The sequence below is a fragment of the Lutra lutra genome, chromosome 1 (genome assembly GCF_902655055.1).
Source record: "Lutra lutra chromosome 1, mLutLut1.2, whole genome shotgun sequence".
In the NCBI taxonomy this organism is placed as follows: Eukaryota; Metazoa; Chordata; class Mammalia; order Carnivora; family Mustelidae; genus Lutra; species Lutra lutra.
In genome coordinates this window covers 82,160,456-82,187,943 of record NC_062278.1, presented here as the reverse complement: position 1 = coordinate 82,187,943, position 27,488 = coordinate 82,160,456, and the positions used below count along the sequence as shown (strand labels likewise).

At 37.2% G+C, this 27,488-nt stretch overlaps 1 protein-coding gene across 3 annotated transcripts; it reads left to right on the top strand.

Moving 5' to 3' along the window:
- The first annotated feature begins 321 nt into the window (after positions 1 to 321).
- Positions 322 to 27,341, top strand: SLC33A1 (solute carrier family 33 member 1). Of its 3 annotated transcripts, XM_047728609.1 has the most exons (7): positions 333 to 1,696; positions 14,814 to 15,004; positions 19,693 to 19,877; positions 20,150 to 20,267; positions 23,208 to 23,423; positions 25,493 to 25,690; positions 27,046 to 27,341. In XM_047728609.1, the coding sequence occupies exons 1-6, from the start codon at positions 922 to 924 to the stop codon at positions 25,658 to 25,660; spliced, it is 1,653 nt and encodes a 550-aa protein (XP_047584565.1). In that variant the 5' UTR covers positions 333 to 921; the 3' UTR covers positions 25,661 to 25,690; positions 27,046 to 27,341. The 3 variants fall into 3 exon arrangements, with proteins under 3 accessions (XP_047584571.1, XP_047584565.1, XP_047584557.1); XM_047728601.1 differs by having other exon boundaries at positions 25,493 to 27,341; XM_047728615.1 differs by lacking the exons at positions 14,814 to 15,004; positions 20,150 to 20,267 and having other exon boundaries at positions 322 to 1,696; positions 25,493 to 27,341.
- The last annotated feature ends 147 nt before the right edge of the window (positions 27,342 to 27,488 follow it).

Here is a 27,488-nt window from a genome sequence, read left to right as displayed (position 1 = left end):
GGGACACCCTTGCCTGCTGATAAAGCCACTGCGTAAACTTCAACCCTCCTCCTCCCCGCTTCTGTCTGGCCCACGACAGCAGTGGCATCACACAATTCCTGGCCCCGAGGTTGGGCACTGCCCTTCCCCGAAGCAGCGACAAGCGCCGGCAGAAGCTGCACGGTGTGATCACTCGGCAACCGGCGCAGGCCTGCCTCAACCAGCCCTCACGTGGCCTCAGGGGCCCAATCACCGAGGCCCACGCTCATAGAGCCAAAACTCGCGCGGCGCATGCGCTCATAGAGCCAAAACTCGCGCGGCGCCCCGCCCAGGCCGCACGGTGCTTCCGCGTTAATCCTCCCCTGAGGTCCCGGTCACCGGAGTTGCGGGTTCCTAGTAAGCGTTGTTTCCAAAGGCGGCCTCGGGAGCATGCCCTGATTGGCTCGCTCTGGAGGCGGGGACAGGACTCATTTGAGTCTAGGACCACTTCCTGAGGCGCGAGGCAGGAAGTTATCTGGTTTCTCTGGAGTCCTGTGGAGAAAGTGCTGTCTGCTGCAGTGGTGGCGGCGAGAACTGGAGGTGGGTCGGGAGACCGGCCGTTCGGTCTCGCCGCAGCCAAGGGCCCGTTTCCATCGTAGCACCACGGCCCTCTTCTCCAGCCCCGAGCCCGGCGCGGCTGCCCGGGGGGCTCCTTCAGGCTCCTTGACGCCGTTCCAAGGGGCATCTACCTGGGCATCGCCTGGGCCTCCAGCCGGGGGACTGACTCCCGGCTTCAGCTCCCCGGGTCACTGTAAGAAGTGCCCTTATCACCCCTCGCCCTGTCCTCCTCCTCCCTGAACCATCGAGACCCTGGTCCAGAGCGATAGCCTTGGACCTGGGACTAGGCGCTCCAAGACGCTCAGCCCCGGCACCCCACAGACGGGGCTCTGCATCGTCTCTGATATGTCACCCACCATCTCCCACAAGGACAACAGTCGGCAGCGACGACCAGGGAATTTCAGCCACTCTCTGGATATGAAGAGCGGTCCTCTGCCGCCAGGCGGCTGGGATGACAGTCATCAGGAATTGGTGGGCGGGGAAGGGGACAGAGAAGCTTTTCTGCGGGATACCGGCACGGGTGACGTCTCAAAACCCCCACGGAGCTGCCGGGCCGAATTAAGCAGCATTTTGCTGTTGCTTTTTCTTTACGTGCTTCAGGGCATTCCACTGGGCCTGGCGGGAAGCATCCCACTCATTTTGCAGAGCAAAAACGTTAGCTATACAGATCAAGCTTTCTTCAGTTTCGTCTTTTGGCCCTTCAGCCTCAAATTACTCTGGGCCCCGCTGGTTGATGCAGTTTACTTTAGGAACTTCGGTCGTCGCAAATCTTGGCTTGTCCCTACACAGTATATACTGGGACTGTTTATGATCTATTTATCCACTCAAGTGGACCGTTTGCTCGGGAACACTGATGGCAGAACGCCCGATGTGATTGCTCTCACTGTGACATTCTTTTTGTTTGAATTTCTGGCCGCCACTCAGGACATCGCTGTGGATGGCTGGGCGTTAACTATGTTATCCCGGGAAAACGTGGGTTATGCTTCTACTTGCAATTCAGTGGGCCAGACAGCGGGCTATTTTTTGGGCAATGTTTTGTTTTTGGCCCTTGAATCTGCCGATTTTTGTAACAAATATTTGCGATTTCAGCCTCAACCCAGGGGAATCGTTACTCTCTCAGGTAGTGTATTTAAGCTCTTATGCGGTTAGGTTTATTTTATGTTTATGAATCCTATTGACAGAGTGTGGGACGTTGAAGGCAATCTCGTAATTTAATTTGCTGGGAATTATTTTGTGGGAGATTATCCGAGGTTAAGTTTTCTGCTAAAATGAGCTTCAGCCAGAATGAGTACAGGAAAGCAGTCATAATTGATGAGTACCCTGCAGTGAGCAGGGAGAGACAGCTCATCCAATAACATTGTTGTGTGATGACAAACAAAACTGCCAGTCTAGGAAGCTGTTGACACTTGCTTTATACATAGATGCACATTTTTTAGAAGTCTGGCTAGTGTGAAGACATGTATCCAGCCCAACTCCTGTGGTTTACATTTTGCTTTTATTGGATTGATATTTCTAATTCTGGTTCATTTCTGCCTCTACTGGTATACCAAGAGTCCTCTTCTAGCCTTCTGGTGAATAGAATAGGGTTAATTTATTCAGCATTAATGAGTTGACAGAGTGACAGAGTTCTAAGGGCCTCCTATGAATAAAGCAGAGTCCAACCCTCAAGAAATAAGAGAAATGAACATTTTTGGGGAGCTCAGGGTTGCTAGCTTGTGAGAGCCAGGCCTCACACTGCAGATAACATTTGACCTTGCTGAATTATAAAATTCTGTGAACTGAGTAAGTGGAATTCTAGAATGCACAATGCCAGGTGAAAGTGCGCTGAAGCTGAAAAGTACAAAAAGGTACAGGACAGTACCTACCGTGTTCAGAGTGCCTGAAGCAGTAATTGTGCGGACCAGGTTTGGGAAACAGTGATGAAAGAAAAGTTGTGACCCAGTTAGTAAGATTTTCTTGAATTGCTATGAGAAGTTTGAAGTTTATCCAGTAAGCAATTTTGTGTAAGTTCTGCAAAATTTCTCCTTTTTCTGAATAAGTAAAATATATGTCCTTGGAAGGTTTTCTGAGTTGTTTTTTTTTAAAAGCTCTCCTAACAATTAGGAAACAAAAGTAAAAATTAGCAATATCAGGAATAATCAACATCAGGAATGTGGTAGAATTCTTTATTCTGATAATGATGTATTTAAGTGATTCTCTTGAAATTTAAGCAGTTCAGCTTTCTCTCATCTTCCCAGTACTAGCTTGGGGATTCCAGACAGGGTAAATGTCAGGGGTAGCTGTGTGGTGAGGGAAGTATAAGGGTTATATAATAATATTTCAGTGGTGTGGAGGATGGAGGGTTCACACCTGCACTACTCATCTCTTGAAATGCCCTGTAAGGGACCCCCTTATCTACCTCCTCAAACTGCTGTTGAGCTACTGCTACTGAAGAAATGATGATTATAATTTCCTTAATTGGTTTGGGGCCGAAAATGGTTGAGAGATACTGCTTTGCACTTAAACAGATTGGTCTCAAAGTGTTCTGGAGCCCCACTCCTGCTCTATGGATAATTCTCTGCCTAGAAATATTTTGTGAATGCATTGTATTAGCATCTTACTGCTTTTTATGCAACTTTTCATTTTGTACTGTGACTATTGATGTCACCAGGAAGGACTAATGAAATGATGTATTATTTAACATGGGAAAGCCTCACAGCAGATGTCAAGATTTAAGAGGTTGTGGAAACTAAATTAGTGACTAGGTAAATTAGAGCTTTCTCTACAAGAATGATAAAACATCATTCCACAGAATGCCATTATGCATTCAGTAGCCATGTTAATTATATCCTTTCTTAGTCACAACTGTTCCCCAATGGGAAGATCAAAATTGTGCCATGTTGGATTTTTATTTACACTGATTTGTCCTTTTGAATAGCTGTTTGTTCTGTGAAATTTGAACTTTGTTTCCAGGAAATTGTAAAAATAGCTTACTATTTAGTTTTTTCTGTGTGTAGTAGACTGCTGTTTTTAGTTCAGACATTTTAGTAAGTTAAGAGTTGAAGAGTTTTCATTCTCTTCTTTATGATAGTACATATTATATCTATAGCTTTGATCTTTCTGGAACTTAGTAGCAGTATAACAAAAAAAGAAAGAAAGGGATAAGAGGAAAGGAAAGGAAGGAAGGAAAGAACAGCAGTTTTTAGGAATTTTAAGAGCACAGAAAGAATCATGAAGGAAGTAAAATTGCTTAGGTAGTAAAAGAGGAGCTCAAACATTGAGGCAGATGTTTAGAAAAATCAGAAAATTATAAGCCTAATTATGAATTATAAAAATGAATTATGGCATATTTTAGAACTGTAAAATATATTGTCTGATTAACAGTTTGTTTTGAGTTACAGATAAATAGAAATGGAATGTATTGAGAAAAGACAGTTTTGCCATTTAGAAAGCAGTAATCTAAATAATAAATTTAGAACATGAAGGATAAGATGAGAAAAATCGCTTAGAAACAAAACCTTGATTATGCTGAGATTGGCTTTTTGGTACGTCAGGGATCCAAGGCAGTCCTGAACTCAGAAGGGAGCTTTTTCTATCCTGCCCCCTTTGGTTTTCAGGGATCTTATGAGCAAAAAGAGACGACCTTTTGGGGCACCTGGGTGGCTCAGTGGGTTAAGCCTCTGCCTTCCGCTAAGGTCATGATCTCAGGATCCTGGGATCAAGCCCTGCATTTGGCTCTCTGCTCAGCAGGGAGCCTGTTTCCTCCTCTCTCTCTGCCTGCCTCTATGCCTACTTGTGATCTCTGTGTGTCAAATAAATAAAACCTTAAAAAAAAAAAAAAGAGAGAGAGAGACAACCTTTCGAGCTGCAAGAGGTGATGAAAGTAACCCAGAAGAACACAGATAATAGAACATAGTTTTATGACTTGGAAAGATAATATATTCCTTCTTTTTTTTTTTTTTTAAATTTAGATTCTGATTTGTATTTTTGGGAGTTGATTTTTTTTTTAATTGAGGTAACATTGGTATTAATAGTATTAGTTTCAGTTGTACAACATAATTCAGGTTTTGTATACAATACAAAGTGGTCACCACAGTAAGTCTAGTTACCGTCTCAATTCATTCTTTTCTTTTTCAAAGATTTTATTTATTTAGAGAGAGATCTTGAGTGTACACACACAAGCTGAAGGGAGGGGGAGAGGGGGAGAGAATCTCAAGCAGACTCCCCACTGAGGCTGAAGCTTGTCATGGGGCTTGATCCCATGACCCCAAGATCATGACACAAGCTAAATCAAGAGTTGGATGCCAAACCAGCTGAGCCACCCAAGCACCTCAGCCATCTCAATTCATTCTTATAGGTGAAGAAACAGGTCCAGTGCCTAGTTGGAGGTAGAGATAGAGGATTCCCCCCACTATCTGAATGTAGAGCATTCTTAGAAAACTTGTAAGCTAAAATGGCATAAAGCAAAGAGTATCCACACTTTATTTTACAAAAGACCTACTAGTATCTTTCTAATGGTTGGTAGGAAACTAGGGAAAACCTTGAAACCTAAATATAATTTGTGCTGATTGGGCTTTTCTACCAGAGAAAAGTAGCACTCTTAACTGCTGATGTCTAAAAACATCAGCCCACTTCTGGAATACCTGATGGCCTAAAAATGACAAGAATTTTTTTTTGTTCTGTTTTTTAAGTGACCAGTGGCATTTATTCACTTAGTGCCTGTTTGGTTCTAGCCATGTGATAGGTGTTAAAATTTGAGAATTTTCTGCTCCCAAGGAATTTATAATGGGACTTGGCAAACCAAAATGCTGGAGTAGGTAGATGAACAATGTAAAGGAATCACGTGATTTGGTAGAGGACTGTAGGGTTTGGAGGGGACAGTGATGATTGAAAAGCTCATGCCCATCTAAGGGTGGGGAGCTTCGGTTTTCAGTAAATTGGTGTCTTGTGGCAGTAGGATCCTAGGATTGCCAAATCTTATCAGTATTCAAGAGAAGCCGGAGCTTCCTTTTTTTGTTGCTTTTGTAATTTTTAAAACATTATTAGACTCAGATGAAATATGTCTTTAGTCTAGATCTAATCTGTGAACTGGTAATTGAGGCCTACTCTTCTAGAAGCAGTGATAACAGTAATGAATAGGGTAAGGAGTGGGGTATTTGGGTTGGGGGCAGGTTAGTCTGATACTGGAGAAGAGAGCTAAACGTATTAGACCTTAAGAATTTGTTTGTCACATAGGTAGGCATGAACATATAAGAGTCAATCAGGAAAAAAGGAACTATTTTGAAAAAAAACGATGTTGAAAGAAAAGCTAATTAAACTGGCAATGAATATACTTAATACAGTATTTGTAAGGTATTCTTAGAACTCAGAAGAGAGCAGGACCAATTAATTCTTACTTAGTGACAACTTTCTTTGTCCTGCTTCCTGAAGCAGGACTCAATATATTTTTTGCATGACCAGAAATGCTCTTTAGAATGTGGCGAGGACTAACCCATTTCTAGATAGACCAGGTATTTTTAAATAGGCTGTAATATATTCTTTAGCATGTACATTTAGACTTAAAATATTCTCTGCATTCTCAGAAGGTAAAATTATAGAGGTAGATAACAGATGGGCAGTTGCTAGAGATTGGATGAGGAGAAGGTGAGTTTGGATGATAGCATGAGGGAATTTTGGGAAGTGATGGAACTGTTCTGTATCTTGCTTATGGAGTGGTGATTTGAAATTTATATATGTGTTAAAATTCATAGAACTGCAAACCAAAAAAAAATTAGTTTTACTGTATAATAATTTTAGGAGTCTTTATAAAAATAAAAAAAAAAAACAACTAATCCATTGCCTTAAAAGCCAATCTCTGGGTAAATATCATACAAAGTATGTGATATGAAATCCTTGAATTTAGCTATCATTTTGCTTTGAATAGGACAAGTTCATAAATCTGGTGGATCTTACATCTCTAGACACACATTTGTCTAGAACTTATTTTCAAATATTGGGACCCTAGTAGTAAAGTGAGAAAAGTAGAGGAATACTAGGCCTAGAAGATTCAGGAAGGATTAGATATTAAAAACTGGAGCTCACATCCCTAAAGAAGGTCTTAAAGCCTTTTTTGTTTTTAAAACAAGGCAAAGGAGAAATGATACTATGTGCTTTCTTTGTCTAGTAAAGAACTGTGGGATTGCTTTTGTTTGGAAAAATCAATTTATAAGATATACTCTAAACCAAAAAATTATTTGATTTTATTTGGCATATATTTTACTCTGGCTTTCACTTCTGCTTTTATTGAAATTTATGTAGAGGCAAATTAAATTGGCCTTTATTATACAGTTATGAATGATAGAATCATAGAACCTCTCTAAGTACAGGCAGTCTCCTACTTTTCATTTATAGTCTTCCTGAAAACTAATTTGAGAAAGCAAAATAGACTTACCTTATAAAAGGAGATGTTCTGTTCCTAGAAAACTAGAAATAAAGAATATAAAACTCTGATAGCACCTATTTTTTAAAGATACAATCTTAGATATATCTGGCATTTTATACATGTTCTTTATATGTTTTTTTATAGACTCTATTTTTAAGTAATTTCTACACCCAGTGTAGGATCCAAACTCACAACCCTGAGATGAAGAGTCATAGGCTCTACTGACTGAGCGAGCCATGTGCCCCATATGTGTTCCTCAATTTCATTCTTCTAAAAAATTACATCATATTTTTAAATTTGGGTTTATATTTTACATTGTATATACTGTATTAGTGTAGGTGGTCACAAGTATATAATTTATATATGACTGTGCATGCTATAACTTTTTTATGGATGGGGTACACATACAAAAAGCAAGATGTTATTCTCGTCCACCATTTCTATTCCTTGGTTTGGTGTTATCTAAGAATTTTTTTTTTTTAAATCATTCTTTCTCCTTTCTTTTGATCACAGTCCTTGCTGGCCGAAGTCCAGTGGTGATCAATTAAAGCTACAGAATAGGTGATTTCAAAAATAACTAAAGACTTTTATCTTTTTTGGTTGCTTTATATTATCTTACATTTGAGACCTACATTTCTTACTCCTCACACAGTTTTAGAATTTTTGTGTTCTTTTTTTTTTTTTTTTTAAGATTTTTATTTATTTATTTGACAGACCGAGATCACAAGTAGGCAGAGCGGCAGGCAGAGAGAGAGAGGCAGAAGCAGGCTCCCTGCCAAGCAGAGAGCCAGATGCAGGGCTCCATCCCAGGACCCTGGGATCATGACCTGAGCCAAAGGCAGAGGCTTTAACCCACTGAGCCACCCAGGCGTCCCTAGAATTTTTGTGTTCTTAAAAAAGAAAAAAAAAAAAAAACCTTTGCATTCTTAAATTTCCCATTAATTTTTTTTAACTTTTATTTTAAAATAATTATGGATTCACAGTAGGGCAGTGAAATGTTGAGTGAAATCCCATGCACCCTTCCCTAGGCTCCTCCACTGTTAACCTCTTACATAAGTATAGTACAATCTCAAAACCAAGAAATTGATGTTGGTACCATTCATACAGTTATTTAGATTTCACCAAATTATTACATGTACTCATTTATACTTGTATGTGTGAATGCATGTGAGTAGCTCTATGTAATTTCATCCTATGTGTAGCCTTGTATAAACCGTTATCACAATGATGATACTCAACTGTATCATCACCACAAGACTACTTTTTTTGTTGCCTGTTTATAGCTATACCCACTTCTTCCATCCCTAACCACTGGGAGCTTCTGATCTGTTTGCCATCTTTATAATTATGTTTTTTCAGAAATGTTACAGGAATGAAATCTTGCAGTATGTATCCTTTGGAGATTAGCTCTTTTCAGTTAGCATAATTTCTTTGAGGTTCATCCAGTTTGTTGCATCTACCAATGATCTGTTGCTTTTTATTGCTGAGAAGTATTCCACTTCTTAGACATACCATGGTTTATTTCACTACCCTTCCATTGGAGGGAATCTGAGTAGTTTCCAGTTTTTGGCTATTTAATGTGAAAATAAGTCTTCATTTCTCTGAGATGAATGCCTGAGAGTGCAAAGGCTGGTTTCTGGTAAGTCCGTTTTTAGTTTAGTTTTTTTTTTTTTAAAGATTTTATTTATTTATTTGACAGAGAGAGATCACAAGCAGATGGAGAGGCAGGCAGAGAGAGAGAGGGAAGCAGGCTCCCTGCTGAGCAGAGAGCCCGATGCGGGCCTTGATCCCAGGACCCTGAGATCATGACCTGAGCCGAAGGCAGCGGCTTAACCCACTGAGCCACCCAGGCGCCCTCCATTTTTAGTTTTAAAAGGAACTGTCGGGGCGCCTGGGTGGCTCAGTGGGTTAAAGCCGCTGCCTTCGGCTCAGGTCATGATCCCAGGATCCTGGGATCGAGCCCCGCATCAGGCTCTCTGCTCAGCAGGGAGCCTGCTTCCCTTCCTCTCTCTCTGCCTGCCTCTCTGCCTACTTGTGATCTCTGTCTGTCAAATAAATAAATAAAAATCTTTAAGAAAAATAAATAAAATAAAATAAAAGGAACTGCCAACCTTTTCTCCAGAATGGAATGGATATACCATTTTATCTTCCTATCAGAAATATATAAATGATCAATTTTCTCTGCATCCTTGTCAGCATTTGATGTTACCATCATTTTTCATGTTAACTCTTCTGATGTACTCTTCATCTTCATGGGCTGGTTTGGAACGTTTGTCTGCTGTTTTATAAAAGTCTAAATTCAGCTCACAAAAAATGATATAGGGGTGTCAGGATATAGGTTATACAAAAGCTGAATGCAAGAACCTATCATAGCATCAGAGTAGAGATATATGATATATGTTTACTATTTTAATTAAAATCCATTTTAGGATTTTGTGCCTGGCCAGAACATATTTTAAAAAATTAAAGAGTGATTTTTATCCGGTGATGGAGGCGCAGTGTTAGCATAAGATGGGAACCCTAAATCTATTGATTTCTCAGCCTTGCATCTTGGGCAGAATTTGAGCCCAAATTTTCAGAAAAGATGGTCCTTAATAGTAAGATAGCTGCTTAATCCAGTCCTTGATTGAAGAAACAATCACTTCTACCCCAGAGGAAAACCTAACATTGTTGGAGTTAATGAAAAGGTATGTGATCTCAGGATGCCTGGGTGACTCAATCGTTAAGTGTCTGTCTTCAGCTCAGGTCATGATCCCAGGGTCCAGGGATCGAGCCTGCAATGGGCTCCCAGCTCAATGGGAAGCCTGCTTCTCCCTCTCCCATTCCCCCTGCTTGTATTCCCTCTCTTGCTGTCTTTCTCTCTGTCAGATAAATACATAAAATCTTAAAAAAAGAAAAGAAAAGAAAAGGTATGTGATCTCAAACATAGCTTTATCTTCCTAAGGGGTTAGGAAAAATAAGAGATTAGGAAGGTTTCAAAATTCGCTTTATATTTACTTGATTTTTGCATTATATGCTATCTTTTAACATCCTAATCCCCAAATCAGATATGACTACATATATTATATAGTCAAATAGCTTTTTCTGTGAGGGCTTTACAACAGCATCGATATTTTGAGTAAATGCTTCAGAGAGAGATTTGTGGCACAGAAAAGTCTATTTCTTTTAAGACTCAGCCAGTGACCCAGGGCCAATCACACTGTTTCTCTTTCAGTTTCCTCCACTGTGAAAGTGAGAGTGTAGGACTGGATGATGGGTGTCTAAAGTCCCTTCATGCTCTAACTTGTGAAATAGATTGCTGTGCCAAAAGCAAGAAGGTGAAAGGAAGACCTAACATTTAGAACAAACTGAAAGTTTGCTTTCCTGTCATTGACTTCTGAAGGACTAAAGTTAATTTCTGTAGTGTGAGAGGCCCAGGGAGAGAGAATTTGATCTGAGTCAAGGATATCAGATAATGCTTCCTAATCTGTCTCTTATGGTGGTGGCAGAGAGTGAACCTATACCTAATTAAAGGGTCTGGGAACCTAGTCCAAAGCCTTAAAAGTCATGAAAGCTTTTTGTAGTCTGATGTTTTATCTTTAAAAATTCTTGGAAGTTTTGCTTTCCCTCTATGTATATTTTTTTTCATTAACAAGGCTTCCCTCTAAACTATTGAGTAAAGTGAACTCTTTAAGAAGATGCACCATGTTTATTTATCCTATGGGTTTGCATACCCTTTGTCATATACTGTATGGGGAGATGGAAGTGGGGAAGGGGAGTACAAGTATGCTGAAGTATCTGTGTTCCAGACTTTGTGGTTGGAAATAAAATGGGTATCTTCTCAGGCATATCTGGTTGATAAGAAAGAGAGCCTGCTTGCTATAGATAGGTGTTGTCTGAGCATCTGGGTAGTACATTGGAAAACATTATTGCTTTAGGATCAGATCTGAGTTTAGACCCACCTCTGGCACTTTGTGAACTGTAATACTGTTTCATTGTGTATAAAGTGAAATAATAATAATTGGAGAGTGAGATTTAGTGCTCTGTCCTATGTTTCTGTTTCGCTTTGACATAATAGGCACTCAGGTGCTAGCTATTATATTCTTGGTTACTGGTGAATTGGCACATGCTTTTAAATTTTGCATTCATGGAAGTACTAGATAAGATCTAGTAGCCACTTATGAATATTTAGTTTGACCTATGGTCTTTGCCTAAAAATCATGTATATGAAACTTGCACATCAGCTTTGACATCTTAATACACACACACACACACACACACACACATATCATACTGCTTTTACAGATGAAACACGTAAATCAAAATTAACTAAAATGTTAGTAGTGAAATACTTAGATCATTTTTGGTAACAATATCTTTACAATGGTTGGTATATCAGCCTATGGATATTCTCTAGCATCAAAGCAGTGTTAATAATAACCAGCAGTCTAGTGATTATTACTGTTTTTGGTAATTGTGTTCAGAAAACCTATTAATATATTTTCTGGCAGTAGTCAAGTCTCTTTTTCTGAGCTATTAGCTTCATTCTTCTCTCTGTGTGGGCTGTTGGGAAAGCCTTTGAATGAGAGCTCTGAAGTGATGCATTGTCAACGCCTTCTTTTTACGTGTACTGTTACTTTATCCAAAGGGCACAAAGAAATTAGAAATAATCTTACCTGCAAACAGCATTGAAACCTGTTTAACTTGTTCTTATGTTTTTCTTCTGGTATTGAAGTTTAGATTCTAGGTGAAGATTTTGTTCATGAAAATTGGGAGACTATACTAAGCAAACTTAAAAATGTTTTGCTTAGTGAACTGGAACTCTTGAAGTAGCATATAACTTAAAATTAAAATAAAAATTTTTAATTAATTTCACATTTAATTAGAGACCATTAATTGAAATTTCTAGTGACAGTGGAAGTAGCATAGTTCTTTTTTTTTTCCAGCATTTCTTTCTTTCTTTTTTTTTTTTTATTGTAGACTATGCCCAGTGTGGAACCCAACAGAGGGCTTAAACTCAAGACCCTGAAATTAAGACCTGAGCTGATATCAGGAGTCAGACTCTTAACTGACTGAGCCACCCAGGTCTCCCTCAGGATTTCTTAAATTGCTAATTTAAACCAAATGATGAATAAAAAATTTCTGAATGAGAATAGTATTGTAGATGAAATACTGTAAACAAGCCATTATTTGTCACATTCACAGAATTAAGAATGCAAAAATAACGAAAAGTAGCCTCACTTAAAAGAATAACCTTAAATTGTTGTTCATTCCTTTTGAACCAGATTGTAAAACACTACATTAACATAAACTAGAAATTATGTTATTTTGATGAATCTTAAGCATAAGACTTGTATATATGGCTGCATTTTTTTTAAATGGATATCTTTGTGTTTAAGAATGTTTCATATTTTTCTTTTTGTAACTAAAATTAATTTAAAAAATAAAAATAGGGATGCCTGGGTGGCTCAGTGGGTTAAGCCTCTACCTTCGGCTCAGGTCATGATCCCAGGGTCTTGGGATCGAGCCCCGCATCTGGCTCTCTGCTCAGCAGGGAGCCTGCTTCCCCCGCTCCCTCTGCCTGCCTCTCTGCCTACTTGTGATCTCTGTCTGTCAAATAAATAAATAAAATCTTTTAAAAAAATAAAAAATAAAATTAATTATAGATTTCTTTTGGTGGAGAATTCACTCCAGAACACAAGTTTCTATATTTTTTTAAAGAAGTTATTTATTTATCTGCGAGAGAGAGAATGAGAGAGAGTGAGCATGAGATGGGGAAGGTCAGAGGGAGAAGCAGACCACCGTCCCTGCTAAGCGAGGAGCCCATATATATTTGAAGACTTTGAGCTTCTTTAATTTGCATAATTTGAATAGCAGAGACTTTCGTTTTGGTTAGGCTCATGGAGACTAAATAATTAGCCAATTCTAGTAGAGTCTTCAACATTAACTTAAAATAATCATTATATAGGCAATATAAAATCATGGAAAAAATATGAAACCCAAATTTAGAAGATTTAGGTTCAAATTCTGCCTCTAATTATTTGATCTTTGGCAAAGATTTAAATATTCTGAGCTTCTTTTCCTTCTAACTGCATAGTAATAATACCTGTCTCACATGTTTGCTATGAAAATCCAATGAGATAACACAAAAAAGGAAGCATTTAAACAGTAAGTTGAGGGGCATCTGGCTGGCTTATTTGGTAGAGCAAGGAACTCTTGATCTTGAGGTTGTAAGTTCAAGCCCCATGTTGGGTATAGAGATTGCTTAAAAAAATAAAACCTAAAAAAAAATAGTAAGGTGGTCTAAAGTAATCGGTCTAAACAATTCATTTGCCTCCATCATAAGTGAGGTTCAAGTTGTAGTGAACACAGGGGTTAGTTTGCAGTTAGCACAGCAACAGAGCAAGACCATTAAATAGGAAAAACCCTGAGTGTAGAGTGCTCGCTCTCCTTGTTTTTGAAAAAAGGTGAATAGTCTTCGTGAACAGTTAGTTATGCTATATGAGCATGAGAATGAAAAGTAAACAAATATAAAATTGACTACAGTTCTAGAATGTTAGAACTAACCAGCATCTGGGATTTTCTAGCCAAGTCCTCTTATTTTACAGAGGAAGAAACTAAGACAGGGTTATCCAATAAGCTTTGTAGTGGCAAACAAAGATACAATTCTTAGGGTGGTTAAGGAGATACAGGTTTTGAAAGTAGTTGTATAAAAGTTTGAAATCAGAGTTTTACCACCGACTCAGAATGTAGCTTCAGGCAATGTAACCTAAGCCTATTTCTTTATCTGTAAATTGGGGCTTAGTTAACTAAATCTATTGGATTGTTGTAGTAAAGGAGATATACACTCAATAAATGGTGCCTCTAATATTACTATCACTTTTAATTATCGCACAGAACCTTTCTAACATTATTCACTCCCTCTGCTTGGTTTGTTCAAAAAAATGGCTAATGGCCAAGCTCTCTTTCACTGAAACAACCCAAACAGTACTCTTCATGTGTCCCCATTGTGCATGTACAAGTCTGAGGAAATTCCTTCTGTGTCACACTATTGAAGCCTATTTTTCTTTTTTTTTTAAGGTTTTATTTATTTAGTTGACAGAGACATAGTGAGAGAGGGAACACAAGCAGGGTGAGAGGGAGAGGGAGAAGCAGGCTCCCCGCTGAGCAGGGAACCCAATGAGGGGCTCAATCCCAGGATCCCGGGATCATGACCCGAGCAGAAGGCAGACACCTAACGACTGAGCCATCCAGGTGCCCCTACTGAAGCCTATTCTAAACAGATTAGAAACATTAAAAAGTTTTAAAAATAAAAGTTGGAAGATCTAATATAAATGAGCATCTGTTTAAGTTATAATTTAATAAAGAACTGAAATGGCTTATATGCTTAAATATCACTGATGGAGAAAAGCGGAGGGTTGTGAGTTTGAATCCTACACTGGGTGTAGAGATTACACATATAAGTAAATAAGTAAATAGATGGATAGAGTGTAGACATTACATAAACAAACTTTAAAAAAAAAAAAAGAAGTATGACTGATAGATCTGATGGGATATGAAAATCATGGGTCATCCCTAGCACTTTCCTTGAAGAAAATGACACAACAGACTTGTTTCATTCACCCCATAAATGTCTGTATTCCTTTTCTTTTTCCTTGTTAAGTATCCCTGTCTATGTAGTATATGTTTAACAGAGGCAGGATGTCTTGTTCATCTAGTATGCTCAGTATGTTCCCTTGAACATGATTTGATCTTCTAACAGATTTAGTGGAAGAAAAGTTGTTTATACAAAATTTGGTATCAATGCAGATATGTCATTTCAAAAGTTAGTTATAGATGTTAACATTTTTAATTTCAGATTTCCTTTTTTTCTGGGGAACTGTATTTTTGATAACAACAACTCTAGTTGCCCTTCTGAAAAAAGAAAACAAAGAAGTATCAGTAGGAAAAGAAGAAACCCAAGGAATCACTGATACTTACAAGTTGCTTTTTGCAATTATAAAAATGCCAGCAGTTCTGACATTTTGCCTTCTGATTCTAACTGCAAAGGTAAGAGATTTATTATAAAGCAAATGTACCACCCTGTTATAATTACCAATATCATGAAATACTTCGATTACCTTTTCATATCATAAGTTCCTTTCCACTACTATTAGTATATAACAATAAAAAACAGTACTTTCTGTTTATTAAATTTGTTTTAAAAGGTGTGATGATATAAAATCTGATTTCAAAGTAATCTAAGCATCTTGGAATCTTGAAAAGAATTAAGTAAATTAGAGAAATTCTAATAAATGTGAAATTTAATGAATGATATTAATGCTTGGTATGGAAATGAATGCCTTGAAAAAAACAGCTCCCTACTGTTATAATGAATGTACATTTAATGTCAGAGGTATTATAATTGGAAATATAGGAGTCTATTTAAAAATGAGTTGACTTACTTTTTTTAATGTTGAAAGGAAATATACAGTAAATGGGGATTTTGGTAGCTCTTATTTTACTCTTTATGTTTTCTATTTTAAGATGTCCTAATTAAAAAAAAAGTCCTAATTCTATAGTCCAAAAACATTTTAAAGATATTATGCTAGAGGAAATATATCTTTAATTATAGTAAGATATTGCTGGTATTGGAATTAATATTCCTAAAACAGTCCATTATAGGAGTTTCATATAATGTATCTATCTTTATAAACACTTTACAGTTACCTTTTGACAACCCTGAAGTAAAAATTGGAGCCTCATTGTTTTTGAAATAGTGAATTTTTTCCCCTAATGATAAGGAGGGTTACATTTTAAGGAAACACTGGGAAGGTTAAACTTAAGGAACTCAAGATTCAACTTCAGAACATAATGAAAGGTTCAAGGAAGATAGTAATATTCTCTAATTATATCATTTAGAGGTAATCATTACTAACACTTTTGGTGTATTTCCTTCCAGCCCTCTTTTTCTCCTGTGTGTGTGTGTGTGTATATACACACTTTATATATATAAATATAATTAATAAGTTATAATCGACATTAATATTAATAGGAAATATCTGTAGTACACATATCTAACAAAACACCCAAGATATACAAAAATTCTACAAATTGGAAAAAAAAAAAAAAAAGGCAGCTCTGGATATTTAAATGTCCCATAACCATATGAAAAGATGCTCAACTGCTTTAGTCATCAGGGAAATGCAAATTATAACCATAATGAGATGCCACTACACACCCACCAGAAAGTTTAAATCTGAAAGGACAATATATGTCTTTGCAAGGCTGTGAAGCAATTGGAACTCTTTTTTTTTTTTTTTTAAAGATTTTATTTATTTATTTGACAGAGAGAGATCACAAGTAGACGGAGAGGCAGGGAGAGAGAGAGAGAGAGGGAAGCAGGCTTCCTGCCGAGCAGAGAGCCCGAGGCGGACCTCGATCCCAGGACCCCGAGATCATGACCCAAGCCGAAGGCAGTGGCTTAACCCACTGAGCCACCCAGGCGCCCCAGCAATTGGAACTCTTTATATACTTATATACATACAGATATGCATGTAAATAAAAGTGGAATTGGATCATATCATATATAATTTTTATCTCATTTTTTGGTCTTATTACCCCGTATTCCTTATCATTAAATAATTTTTGGAAACATACTTTTTAGGGGCACCTGGGTGGCTCAGTCAGCTAGGTGCCCAACTCTTGATTTCACTTCAGGTCTCCATCTTAGGATCGTGAGTTCAGGTCCCACATTGGGCCCCACACTGGCCATGGAGCCTACTTAAAAAAGATAAGGTACTTTAATAGCGATTTAATTGTTACAGTGTATAGATTTGCTGTAATTTACTCATTTTTCTGTTGTATATTTGCTTATGTTTTTTAATTATAAAAATGCACTAGTGAATATTTTTGTATATTTCCTTTTGGTAGATTCTTAAGTAGGCAATTAGTGGGTCAGTGAATATGATTGCCAAACTGCTTTGTAAAAGATTACAATTACTGTTGATAGTGTATAAGGAGGTGCTTCAGTTACAGAATATAGAATCTTATATTCCCTTTTATTTATTTATTTATTTTAAAGATTTTATTTATTTATTTGAGAGAGAATGAGTGAGAGAGAGCATGAGAGAGGAGAAGGTCAGAGGGAGAAGCAGACTCCCCAAGGACCTAGGAGCCTGATGAGGGACTCGATCCTGGAAGTCCGGGATCATGACCTGAGCCGAAGGCAGTCGCTCAACCAACTGAGCCACCCAGACACCCTTATGTTCCCTTTTAAAGTAAACTTTGCCAAAAGTAACATCTCTCCTGACTTTTAATGTCATAAATTAGCTTTCTCTGCTTTTGAGTTGTTTTGGTTTTTTTTTAAGATTTTATTTATTCATTTGACAGACAGAGATCACAACTAGGCAGAGAGGCAGGCAGAGAGGGAGAGAGGAGGAAGCAGGCTCACCGCCCAGCAGGGAGCCCAATGTGGGGCTCCATCCCAGGACCCTGAGATCATGATCTGAGCTGAAGACAGAGGCTTTAACCCACTGAGCCACCCAGGCGCCCCTGCTTTGGAGTTTTATAATAAATGGAGATTTATAATGGAGACATCTTTATGTCTGGCTCTTGTATTTCACTAAACATTATATTTGTATAATTTATCCATATTATTATTTATAGCAACAGTTTGTTCATCTCATTGCTTATAATATTCCACTGTATTAATATGCTGTAATTTATTCATTCTATCAACAAGTGTTTAGTAATTTTCTACTTTTGGACTGTTATGAATAGTACTTCTATGGATATTCATGTACATTACTTTTGGTGAACATCGATACACATTTCTGATGGGTAAATACCTCAGAATGGAATTGCTGGGTCATAAGGAATGCTTTAGATACTGCCACACAATTTTCCAGAGTGGTTGTTTCCATTTTCCCTACTTCCAATAATGTAAGAGAGTTCCAGTTGCTTCACTGCCTTGCAAAAACATATATTGCCCTTTCAAATTTAACCTTTCTGGTGGGTGTGTAGTGGCATCTCGTTATGGTTATAATTTGCATTTCCCTGATGACTAAAGCAGATGAGCATCTTTTCGTATGGTTATTGGACATTTAAATATCCAGAGCTGCCTCTTTTTTTTTTTTTTCCAATTTGTAGAATTTTTGTATATCCTGGGTGTTTTGTTAGATATGTGCACTATAGATATCTCCTACTATAGCACTTTTAAGATAAAGTAAATGTTGAAGTCAGTTTGTATACCTAATTTTTACAGAGAGAGTGGGTGAAATGTAGTGAATTCTTTTGTGGATTTAAGTAAAATATCTTTGGCCTTTAATTTTTCTGTGGTGAAATTTGCCCTTTGGCTCCATTCCAAGAAGTTAAAGTACATACTATTACCATTTCTTTAAAGAATGTTTTTTAATAAAGCTTCACACTCACTGAAAATTTGCTTAGATAGTTGAAAGAATTCCATATTTCATTATTCAAATTCTCTAACTGTTAACAGTTCCACTTTCTGTATTCTGCAGATTTGTGCTCTATTACATATTTCTTCTGAAATATTAGAGTATTCTGCACATACTATGCTCCTTTATCCATAAATACCTTGAGTATTTATTTCCTAAGAACAAGGGTTTTCTTTTCCAAGCTACAACCTACTCAAAAATTAAGGAATTTAAATTGATACAATACTGTTATCTCATCACAGTCTATACCCAGATTTCACCAGTTGTCCCAGTAACAACTTTTATAATTTTACTCTTCCATGGTCAAGGATCCAGTCCAGAATCACACATTGGATTTAGTGGGTATCAGCCTTTTTTTGTCCTTCATGACCTGGATGTTCTAAATTTTTCTGTGGAGTGGCCTTCCATTTATGTGTGTCTGATGTTTCTTCATGTTTAGGTTCAGGTAATGCAAATATGTCAGGAATATCACCCAAGTAATATAGTGGTGACTTTGGGGAATTCTATGAGAAGCCTTATCATGTCCCTTTATCCCATTAACTGTTGTTAACTTTGATTACTTTGTTAACCCATTATAAAGTTATTTTTTTTCTTTCTGTAATTAAAAATTAATTTATGGAGAGATACTTTGAGACTCTCTAAATACCTTGTTTCACCCCAAACTTTTACTCACTACTTTGAGCATCCTCTTTTTTGTTTGTTTTTAAAAATTGAACTATAGCTTTTCTTCCCCTTCATTTTATTTAACCCTTTAGATAGAATGTTGTCTCAAAATTCCTTTTGAAATGTTAGGTGACTTTTAGAAATTTTATTATGATCAGTCAGAAATCATTAAAAATGTGTATATGTGGCCGTGATGCTTCATTTTACAAGACCAGTGCTCTAACCCCTGAGCTATGGAGCCACCTCACAACCCGTGATGCTTCATTTTAACCAGATTTTATTTGGAGTCAATTAAAGACTCTTTAAAACTTAAAACATATTAATCAGTAAGTTGGGATTTGCATACTGTTTATTGTAAGAGATTAAACTTTTTAAAATGGAAATTAGTTGTACTTATTGCCATCTGCAGTTCCTAAAAGTGCTGAATTTTCAGTTGTTTTCACTGAATATTGTCAGTAGACCATAGGATAAAGTATGTCTTCTGTAACTTGATTGTTGTACCAGATAGAATAAGATATTTACTTGTAACTGCTGTAAATCAGTAATGAGATTGAGGTTCTCGAAGAACTTACATATGCTTGGGGAAAATATTTTGTAAATCACAAATGAAGGTATTTTTTTGTTTTTACATTGCAGATTGGTTTTTCAGCAGCAGATGCAGTAACAGGACTGAAATTGGTAGAAGAAGGAGTACCCAAAGAACATTTAGCCTTATTGGCAGTTCCAATGGTTCCTTTGCAGATAATATTGCCTCTGATTATCAGCAAATACACTGCAGGTCCCCAGCCACTAAACATATTTTACAAAGCCATGCCCTACAGGTAAAAATGAAATAAAACCTTACTAAATAAGAAAAGTTAAATGAGGAGCATTCATCAGTATCACTAATAACTGTGTTAAATATATATGGAAAAAGACTTGGGAAGCATCTTTAACTTCAATATCATTTATATGCACTTTTATCTCTTTCTAACCTCCTAACAGTTTTTAAATAATAGGCTACTTTCACATAGTAGGCATACAGATTTCTGTTTTTGTTGTTATTTTTTAACCTAAAATGGAAGTCAACTCCATGTTTCTTCTTTTTCTATAGATTGTTGCTTGGATTAGAATATGCTCTGCTGGTTTGGTGGACTCCCAAAGTAGAACATCAAGGAGGATTCCCTATATATTACTATATTATAGTGCTGCTGAGTTATGCGTTACATCAGGTAAGCTTGCTGTGGTTTTCTCAGAAGTAAGCTGTTTTTGGAAAATAAAGAAGACATTTTTCTGCAGTGGCCTTCAAATAATGATAATAAATTTTAAGACTTAAGCATGAGTCTAACATTGAAGAGATTATTTGACAGTGAACCTTAAACTGTGGCTTTTGATTTTTTGAACTCTATTTGTGGAGAGTTTCTTCATTTATTTTGTTCATTCAACCAGTATTTGTTATATTACAGAATTAATTCCAAAGCTAGTAATTATACGCTTCCTAAGTATTCCTCAGTCCATCCCTAGACTTGGGTTCTTTATTTCTTCTATTCCAGATGCCTTTTCTTTCTGAAAGTCTTGAGAAATAATGATGGCTACTGTGTGACAGAACCCAGGTTTTTGGTTTAGATTCTGTACTGAGAGTTAAGGCTTACTTTTTGTGATTTTGAAAGTTGTGTGTTAATCTGCTTTCTTTTTCTTTATTAGCTGTGTTTGTAATCCCTAGCCTCACCTAAGCTGTTGCAGAATGGGGTTGTGTTCTGGGGGCAGGTGGTTCAAGAAAGCTGTAGACGCCCAGCAGTAAACTTTGGGACTTAAGTGCCGTTATTATAAATGTGTATTTAAGAGTCACTTTTCTATGGAAACTAGTTTAAACTCTTTGAAAATTATAATTACAAATTCCTCACTTGTTTTTTTTTTTTTTTTAAGATTTTATTTATTTATTTGACAGACAGAGATCACAAGTAGGCAGAGAGGCAGGCAGAGAGAGAGGAGGAAGCAGGCTCCCTGCTGAGCAAAGAGCCCGACTCGGGGCTCCATCCCAAGACCCTGGGATCATGACCTGAGCCGAAAGCAGAGGCTTTAACCCACTGAGCCACCCAGGCGCCCCTCCTCACTTGTTTTTAATGGAAACCTAAAAGTGTGGCTACCAAGTAATCTCAACAATTTTTTACATCTAGTTGTATCATTTGGGAGAACCCATAATGGATCTGTCCAACTAAATGTATGTTTAAAGGAGTGCTTTAGGGACGCCTGGGTGGCTCAGTTGGTTAAGCAGCTGCCTTCGGCTCAGGTCATGATCCCAGCGTCCTGGGATCGAGTCCCACATCGGGCTCCTTGCTTGGCAGCGAGCCTGCTTCTCCCTCTGCCTCTGCCTGCCACTCTGTCTGCCTGTGCTCACTCTCGCTTCTCTCTCTATGACAAATAAATAAATAAAATCTTTAAAAAAAAAAAAAAGGAGTGCTTTAACTTAATAAATGTTTCACTATCTGTGTAAGTAAAGGAAAACTACAGTGTAGTAGTCCAAAAATCATTTGTTTGGCTTTGGATTTGATTAGAAAATTTTCTATGGGACGCCTGGGTGGCTCAGTTGGTTAAGCAGCTGCCTTCGGCTCAGGTCATAATCCTGAGGTCCTGGGATCAAGTCCCGCATCGGGCTTCTTGCACAGCAGGGAGCCTGCTTCCTCCTCTCTCTCTGCCTGCCTCTCTGCCTGCTTGTGTGTACTCTCTCTCTCTGACAAATAAATTAAAAAAAAAAAAATCTTAAAAAAAAAAAAAGAAAAGAAAAGAAGATTATCTAAAATGTAGCCAGTGATGCTCAGACAGCCAGATGCTTTCTGGGAAAAACTGTACAAGGTCAAGTAAATTTGAGAAATGATACCTGACATAACCCCTCTTTATGTAGCATCTTTTTTTTTTTTTTAAAGATTTTATTTATTTATTTGAAACAGAGAGAGAGATCACAAGTATGCAGAGAGGCAGGCATAGAGAGAGAGAGGAGAAAGCAGGCTCCCCGCTGAGCAGAGAGCCCGATGCGGGCCTCGATCCCAGGACCCTGAGATCATGACCTGAGCCAAAGGCAGAGGCTTAACCCACTGAGCCACCCAGGCGCCCTTTATGTAGCATCTTAATCATCAATAAATATTAATCGGAAACCTATTCTATGCCAGAAACCATTCTAAGTGGTAAAATATAATAATAAATCATATCGAAATCCCTGTCCTTAGGGAGTTTATATCCTAAAGCCTTTCAGAGGCCTACAGTGAAAGGGACCTGTTGATTTTTTTGTGTAATTTAGTGTTCTTTTTTGACTGTGGAATACCTTTTTCTGTGAACGCCCTATGGAACAGTATTCAAAGGAAAGCTATTTTGGAGACAGAGTTTGTTTCTCTGTTTTTAAATGGAGGGTTAATTCTTGCCCCCTAAGTACTTTTTGCCTCTTAAGGAGATTTTTCTGTTCAGTTTGTCTCTTAAATTTTGAAATGTTATCATTCTTCTATATATGTAAAGGAAAAAATACATATATATTCATTCACACACAGGATATATTTAGGAACAGTACAAATATGGGGTTTTACTAATTGCTGATGCGTCCTTTGATGCTTTGTCATTTTCTCTATTGAGCTTTCCTTGAGTACTTAATATAGAAATAATCTCTCATAGTTTAGGTCCCAGTAATATAATGTATGTACTTCTACTTACAGTACTTACTACACTTCATCATAATTATTTATTCCTTATTTTCCCAGCCTAGAATAAATTCTTCAAGGGCACAGAGAGACTGTCTTATTCATTTTTTTATTGCCATGATCTCATCTGGCCTATAGTAGGTGCTCAATATATCTTTGTTGACTCAAGTTTAATAAGGGTCATAAAAATTAATTTTCAGATTTATGAATTTGATGGTTTTTTTTTTAAGATTTTATTTATTTATTTGACAGAGATCACAAGTAGGCAGAGAGGCAGGCAGAGAGAGAAGGGGAAGCTCAGGCTCCCCACTGAGCAGAGAGCCCGATGTGGGGCTCAATCTCAGGACCCTGGGATCATGACCCGAGCCGAAGGCAGACGCTTTAACCCATGGAGCCACCCAGGCGCCCCTGAATTTGATGTTCTTAACTCAGATTCTTTTTTATAAAGTCTAATTATGCTAAAGATGTTTGACATTTTCCTTGTAGGTTACATTGTACAGCATGTATGTTTCCATAATGGCTTTCAATGCGAAGGTTAGTGATCCACTTATTGGAGGAACATATATGACCCTTTTAAATACTGTGTCCAATCTGGGAGGAAACTGGCCTTCTACAGTAGCTCTTTGGCTAGTAGATCCCCTCACAGTGAAAGAGTGTGTAGGAGCATCAAACCAGAATTGTCGAACACCTGATGCTGTTGAGGTAAGTATGTTGTGATATTATTTTTATTTATTTATTTTTATTTTTTTAAAGTTTCCATCTATTTATTTGGGAGACAGAGAGCAGGAGTCAGGTGAGGGGCAAAGGGAGAAGCAGAGGAGGAAGCCCGATGAGGGGCTTGATCCCTGGATTCTGGGATCTTGACCCGAGTCGAAGGCAGTGCCCAACCAACTGAGCCTCCCAGGCACCCCAGTATGTTGTAATTTTAGATAACATTAAGCAATAATTTTGTAATTTTAGATAACATAAATTTAGATAACATTAAGATATCAATTTTCAGGGATGCCTGGTTGGCTCAGTTGGTTGAGCTTCTGCCTTTGGATCTGGTCATGATCCCAGGGTCCTGGGATTGAGTCTCGCCTCGGGCTCCTTTCTTAGTGGGGAGCCTGTTTCTCCTTCTGCCTGCTCTGCCTGCCCTATATGCTGCTGCCCCTGCTTTGTGCACTTTCTAAAAATAAATAAATAAAATCTTAAAAAAAAAAAAAAAAAAAAAGGATGGTGCGCCTGGGTGGCTCAGTTGATTAAGCAACTGCCTTTGGCTCCGGTCATGATTCCAAAGTCCTGAGATCGAGTCCCACATCAGGTTCCCTCTACTCTGCAGGGATCCTGCTTCTCCCTCTGCTGCTCCCCCTGCTATGCTCGCTCTCTCTGTCAAATAAATAAATGAAATCTTTAAATAAAATATGCTAATTTTCAGGGGAACCTGGTTGGCTCAGTCTGTGGAGCATGCCACTCTTGATCTTGGGGTTGTAAGTTTAAGACCCACATTGGGGGGTCGCCTGGGTGGCTCAGTGGGTTAAAGCCTCTGCCTTCAGCTCAGGTGATGATCTCAGGGTCCTGGGATCGAGTTCCACATCAGGCTCTCTGCTTGGCAGGGAGCCTTCTTCTTCCTCTCTCTCTCTCTCTGCCTGCCTCTCTGCCTACTTGTGATCTCTCTCTGATGAATAAATAAATAAAATCTAAAAAAAAAAAAAAAGACCCACATTGGGTATGGAAATTACTTTTTAAAAAAAGATATTAATATTCTTATTTACCTCTAGAAGTACTGTATTTTTTTGAAAAATCATACCTGCCTATAGTTCCTTTCATTCTTTTTTGTGTGTTTTTTTTTTTTTTTTGTTAGATTTTATTTATTTATTTGACAGAGAGAGAGCACAAGCAGGAGGAACAGGAGAGGGAGAAGCAGGCTGGCTGCCTGCTGAGCAGGGAGCCCAATGTGGAGCTCAATCCCAGGACCCTGGGATCATGACCTGAGCCAAAGGCAGATGCTTAACCAACTGAGCCACCCAGGTGTCCTTAGTTTCTGGTGTAGAGATCTCTGCTTTTTTTTTTTTTCCTGTCAGAACTGAGCTTATAACGCTCAGTAAGAGTAGCTCATTTGAAGATGCTTCTCAGCAAGGGAGGAATAGTCTCTCTCCCCTTTACCTTGAGGATTCTATACAATAGGCACTTAATAAGTGCATAATTAACAGCTGAGTATTATAATGATGGAAAAAGGGAAACTCCATTGACTATTTATATAACAATTGTAGCCAGACCTGAATGGTTAGCACACTATTGTTAAATTATTTCAAATTAACATTAGCCCACTTCTAGGGTAGATTCATTGGAAATTTTCTTCACATTTCCCAAATATGAAAAGCTATATCTTCAAAATGGAATATGAGTATTGTTTATAAAAGCTGAAAATGTTTTTAATTCTCTTAGTAGCATTAGAGAAATTAAGGTATATTAGCATATTTCACCATTTGAAGTGAATGAAATGTTGAAATTATTTAACAAAAACACATTTTGAAGGGATCCTGGTTGGCTCAGTGGGTAGACCCCTATGGCACTTGATCTCTTGGTCCCTGGGTTATGAGTTCAAGATCCATCCTGGATTACTTAAAATGATAATAATAAAAAATAAAAATAAAAATAAAATAAAAAATAAAAATAACTTCCAAAAGTATTTTTTTATTAATCCCTTAACTACAAAGTAGAAACATCTAAGTTGCTGAATACTTCCATTTTGAAATTGTGAAGTATTTATTATAATTTTACTTCTACAGCTTTGCAAAAAACTTGGTGGCTCATGTGTTACGGCGCTGGATGGTTATTATGTAGAATCCATCATTTGTGTATTTATTGGATTTGGTTGGTGGTTCTTTCTTGGTCCAAAATTGAAAAAATTACAGGATGAAGGACCATCTTCATGGAAGTGCAAAAGAAGTAATTAATTTGCATTCACTACTGGACATTCTAGGAAGGTAACTGTAGTTTTATTTTAATTCAGACAGCTATGATAATCAGTGCACGGGAGTATAAAATAAAATTTTAAACAAGAAAATTAATATAAAATGCCAAATGATTAAAAAGTAGAGACTCTCTGTATAGTTGATTATATTTTCCTTGCCTTGTCAATGTATTTGAAGTTTACTTAAGGTCAGGAAATTGGTTCTAAAACAAGTTTTCTGGCCTTGTTATTTGATTTATATCTTTTTAATTTACTGACCAAAGTATGTTTTAACCTGCAGTGCAGTAGTCATGGGTGTTAACCATCCAGTCAAGTATTGTTATCAGTACCTATCATTGAGCTGTATTTAAAATTCTGGTACAATATATGAAATGGAACAGAGTTTGATATTCAGGTACTAATTACAGCCAGTCTGACCCTGTTAACAACTAAATTTTATTTTGAATTGCAAATTGGTTAAATTCTATGTGGAATTTGCTGAGAAGAGAATGCAGACTACTGAAATGCCATTTTAGTTGTTATTTTTCTGACCATAACCACATTGTACTAATGAATCTGTGTTAAAAAACCTATTTTAAATGTATTTCCTGCTTTTGTAAGCATTACAGATTTATAAGAAGATTATTCAAACTATTTTTTATAAAATGAAAGCTAACAATTTTTAATTTAATGATTCCCTGTCCCCCTTTTTGGGGGAGATATTCTGATTCCTTGTTAACTTTTACCCTAAAGCTTGCATATGTTTTTGTCATAAGTGCTTCGTGGCATACAGACAGCTCATGAAGGGATCTAATTTAGTGTTGTATGTACGTTCATGGCAAAGTTTTGAAAATAAAAAATGTTTTGCTCAAAGCAGTTTTTTTTTTATTACTGAGAGAAAAAAACAGTAAAGATTTTCAATTAAATAAAATCAAAATGAGTAATACTATAATTTTAAAGACTAATGCTTAGAGAGAGAGACAAAGACATTTTGTGCCTTTGACAAGGTAAATTATGTTGTGGAAGAATGTTTCTTAATTAAGCACTTTACTAGTGAGAAAAGATCTCACAGTTACTTTATATAAAATCAGGTACTGTATTTCCACTTATTATAACACAATCTTCTGTTTGTAAACTATAATATCTGCTGGAGGATTGATATCCCAGGAAGGTTAAGCTTTGGAATACATGAGCAATTCCTAACATATTATGTATACCAATAATAAGGTTCTTTGCTTTTTTTTGTGTTGTATATTACTCTGACTCTTTAGAGATTATGTAAATCCTTCCAAAGATAAAGAAAAAGAAAGATTAAGTTGAGTCTGACTTAATTTTATCCTTGTGGGAAAACATATACTAATTTTTTATTTTGTTAATTTTATAACATAGGTTGAATTTTAGAGTGGGGTTTTATATAAGTAATGGAGGATAAAATGGGTGGGAGAAAATGGCACTCAGCATCTGAAGAAAGATAGAGGCGGTTCTCTAGAACTCATGCATTGCCATTGGAAAGCCTTTGTTGGGCATCAGTGTCAGATCCTGAAGAATCACCTGGAAAATCATCCTCGAAACAAGGAAGCTACACCAAACTGTAGTCTACCATACTTTGTCACATGGGTTGTCCATTATCATGTATTATAATCAGAATGTTTACTTGAATAAAGAAAAAAACCCATTTACTCTCATATGTGAAATGTATTTTGCTTTTTAATTTTTGGATTAAAAAATTGACATTGCCATAATTACCTTTTGTTTCTTACCCATTCATATTACATATTTACATACTTTCAAACATACTTTGAAGTCAACCAATCTTTAATGATTTAAAGTAT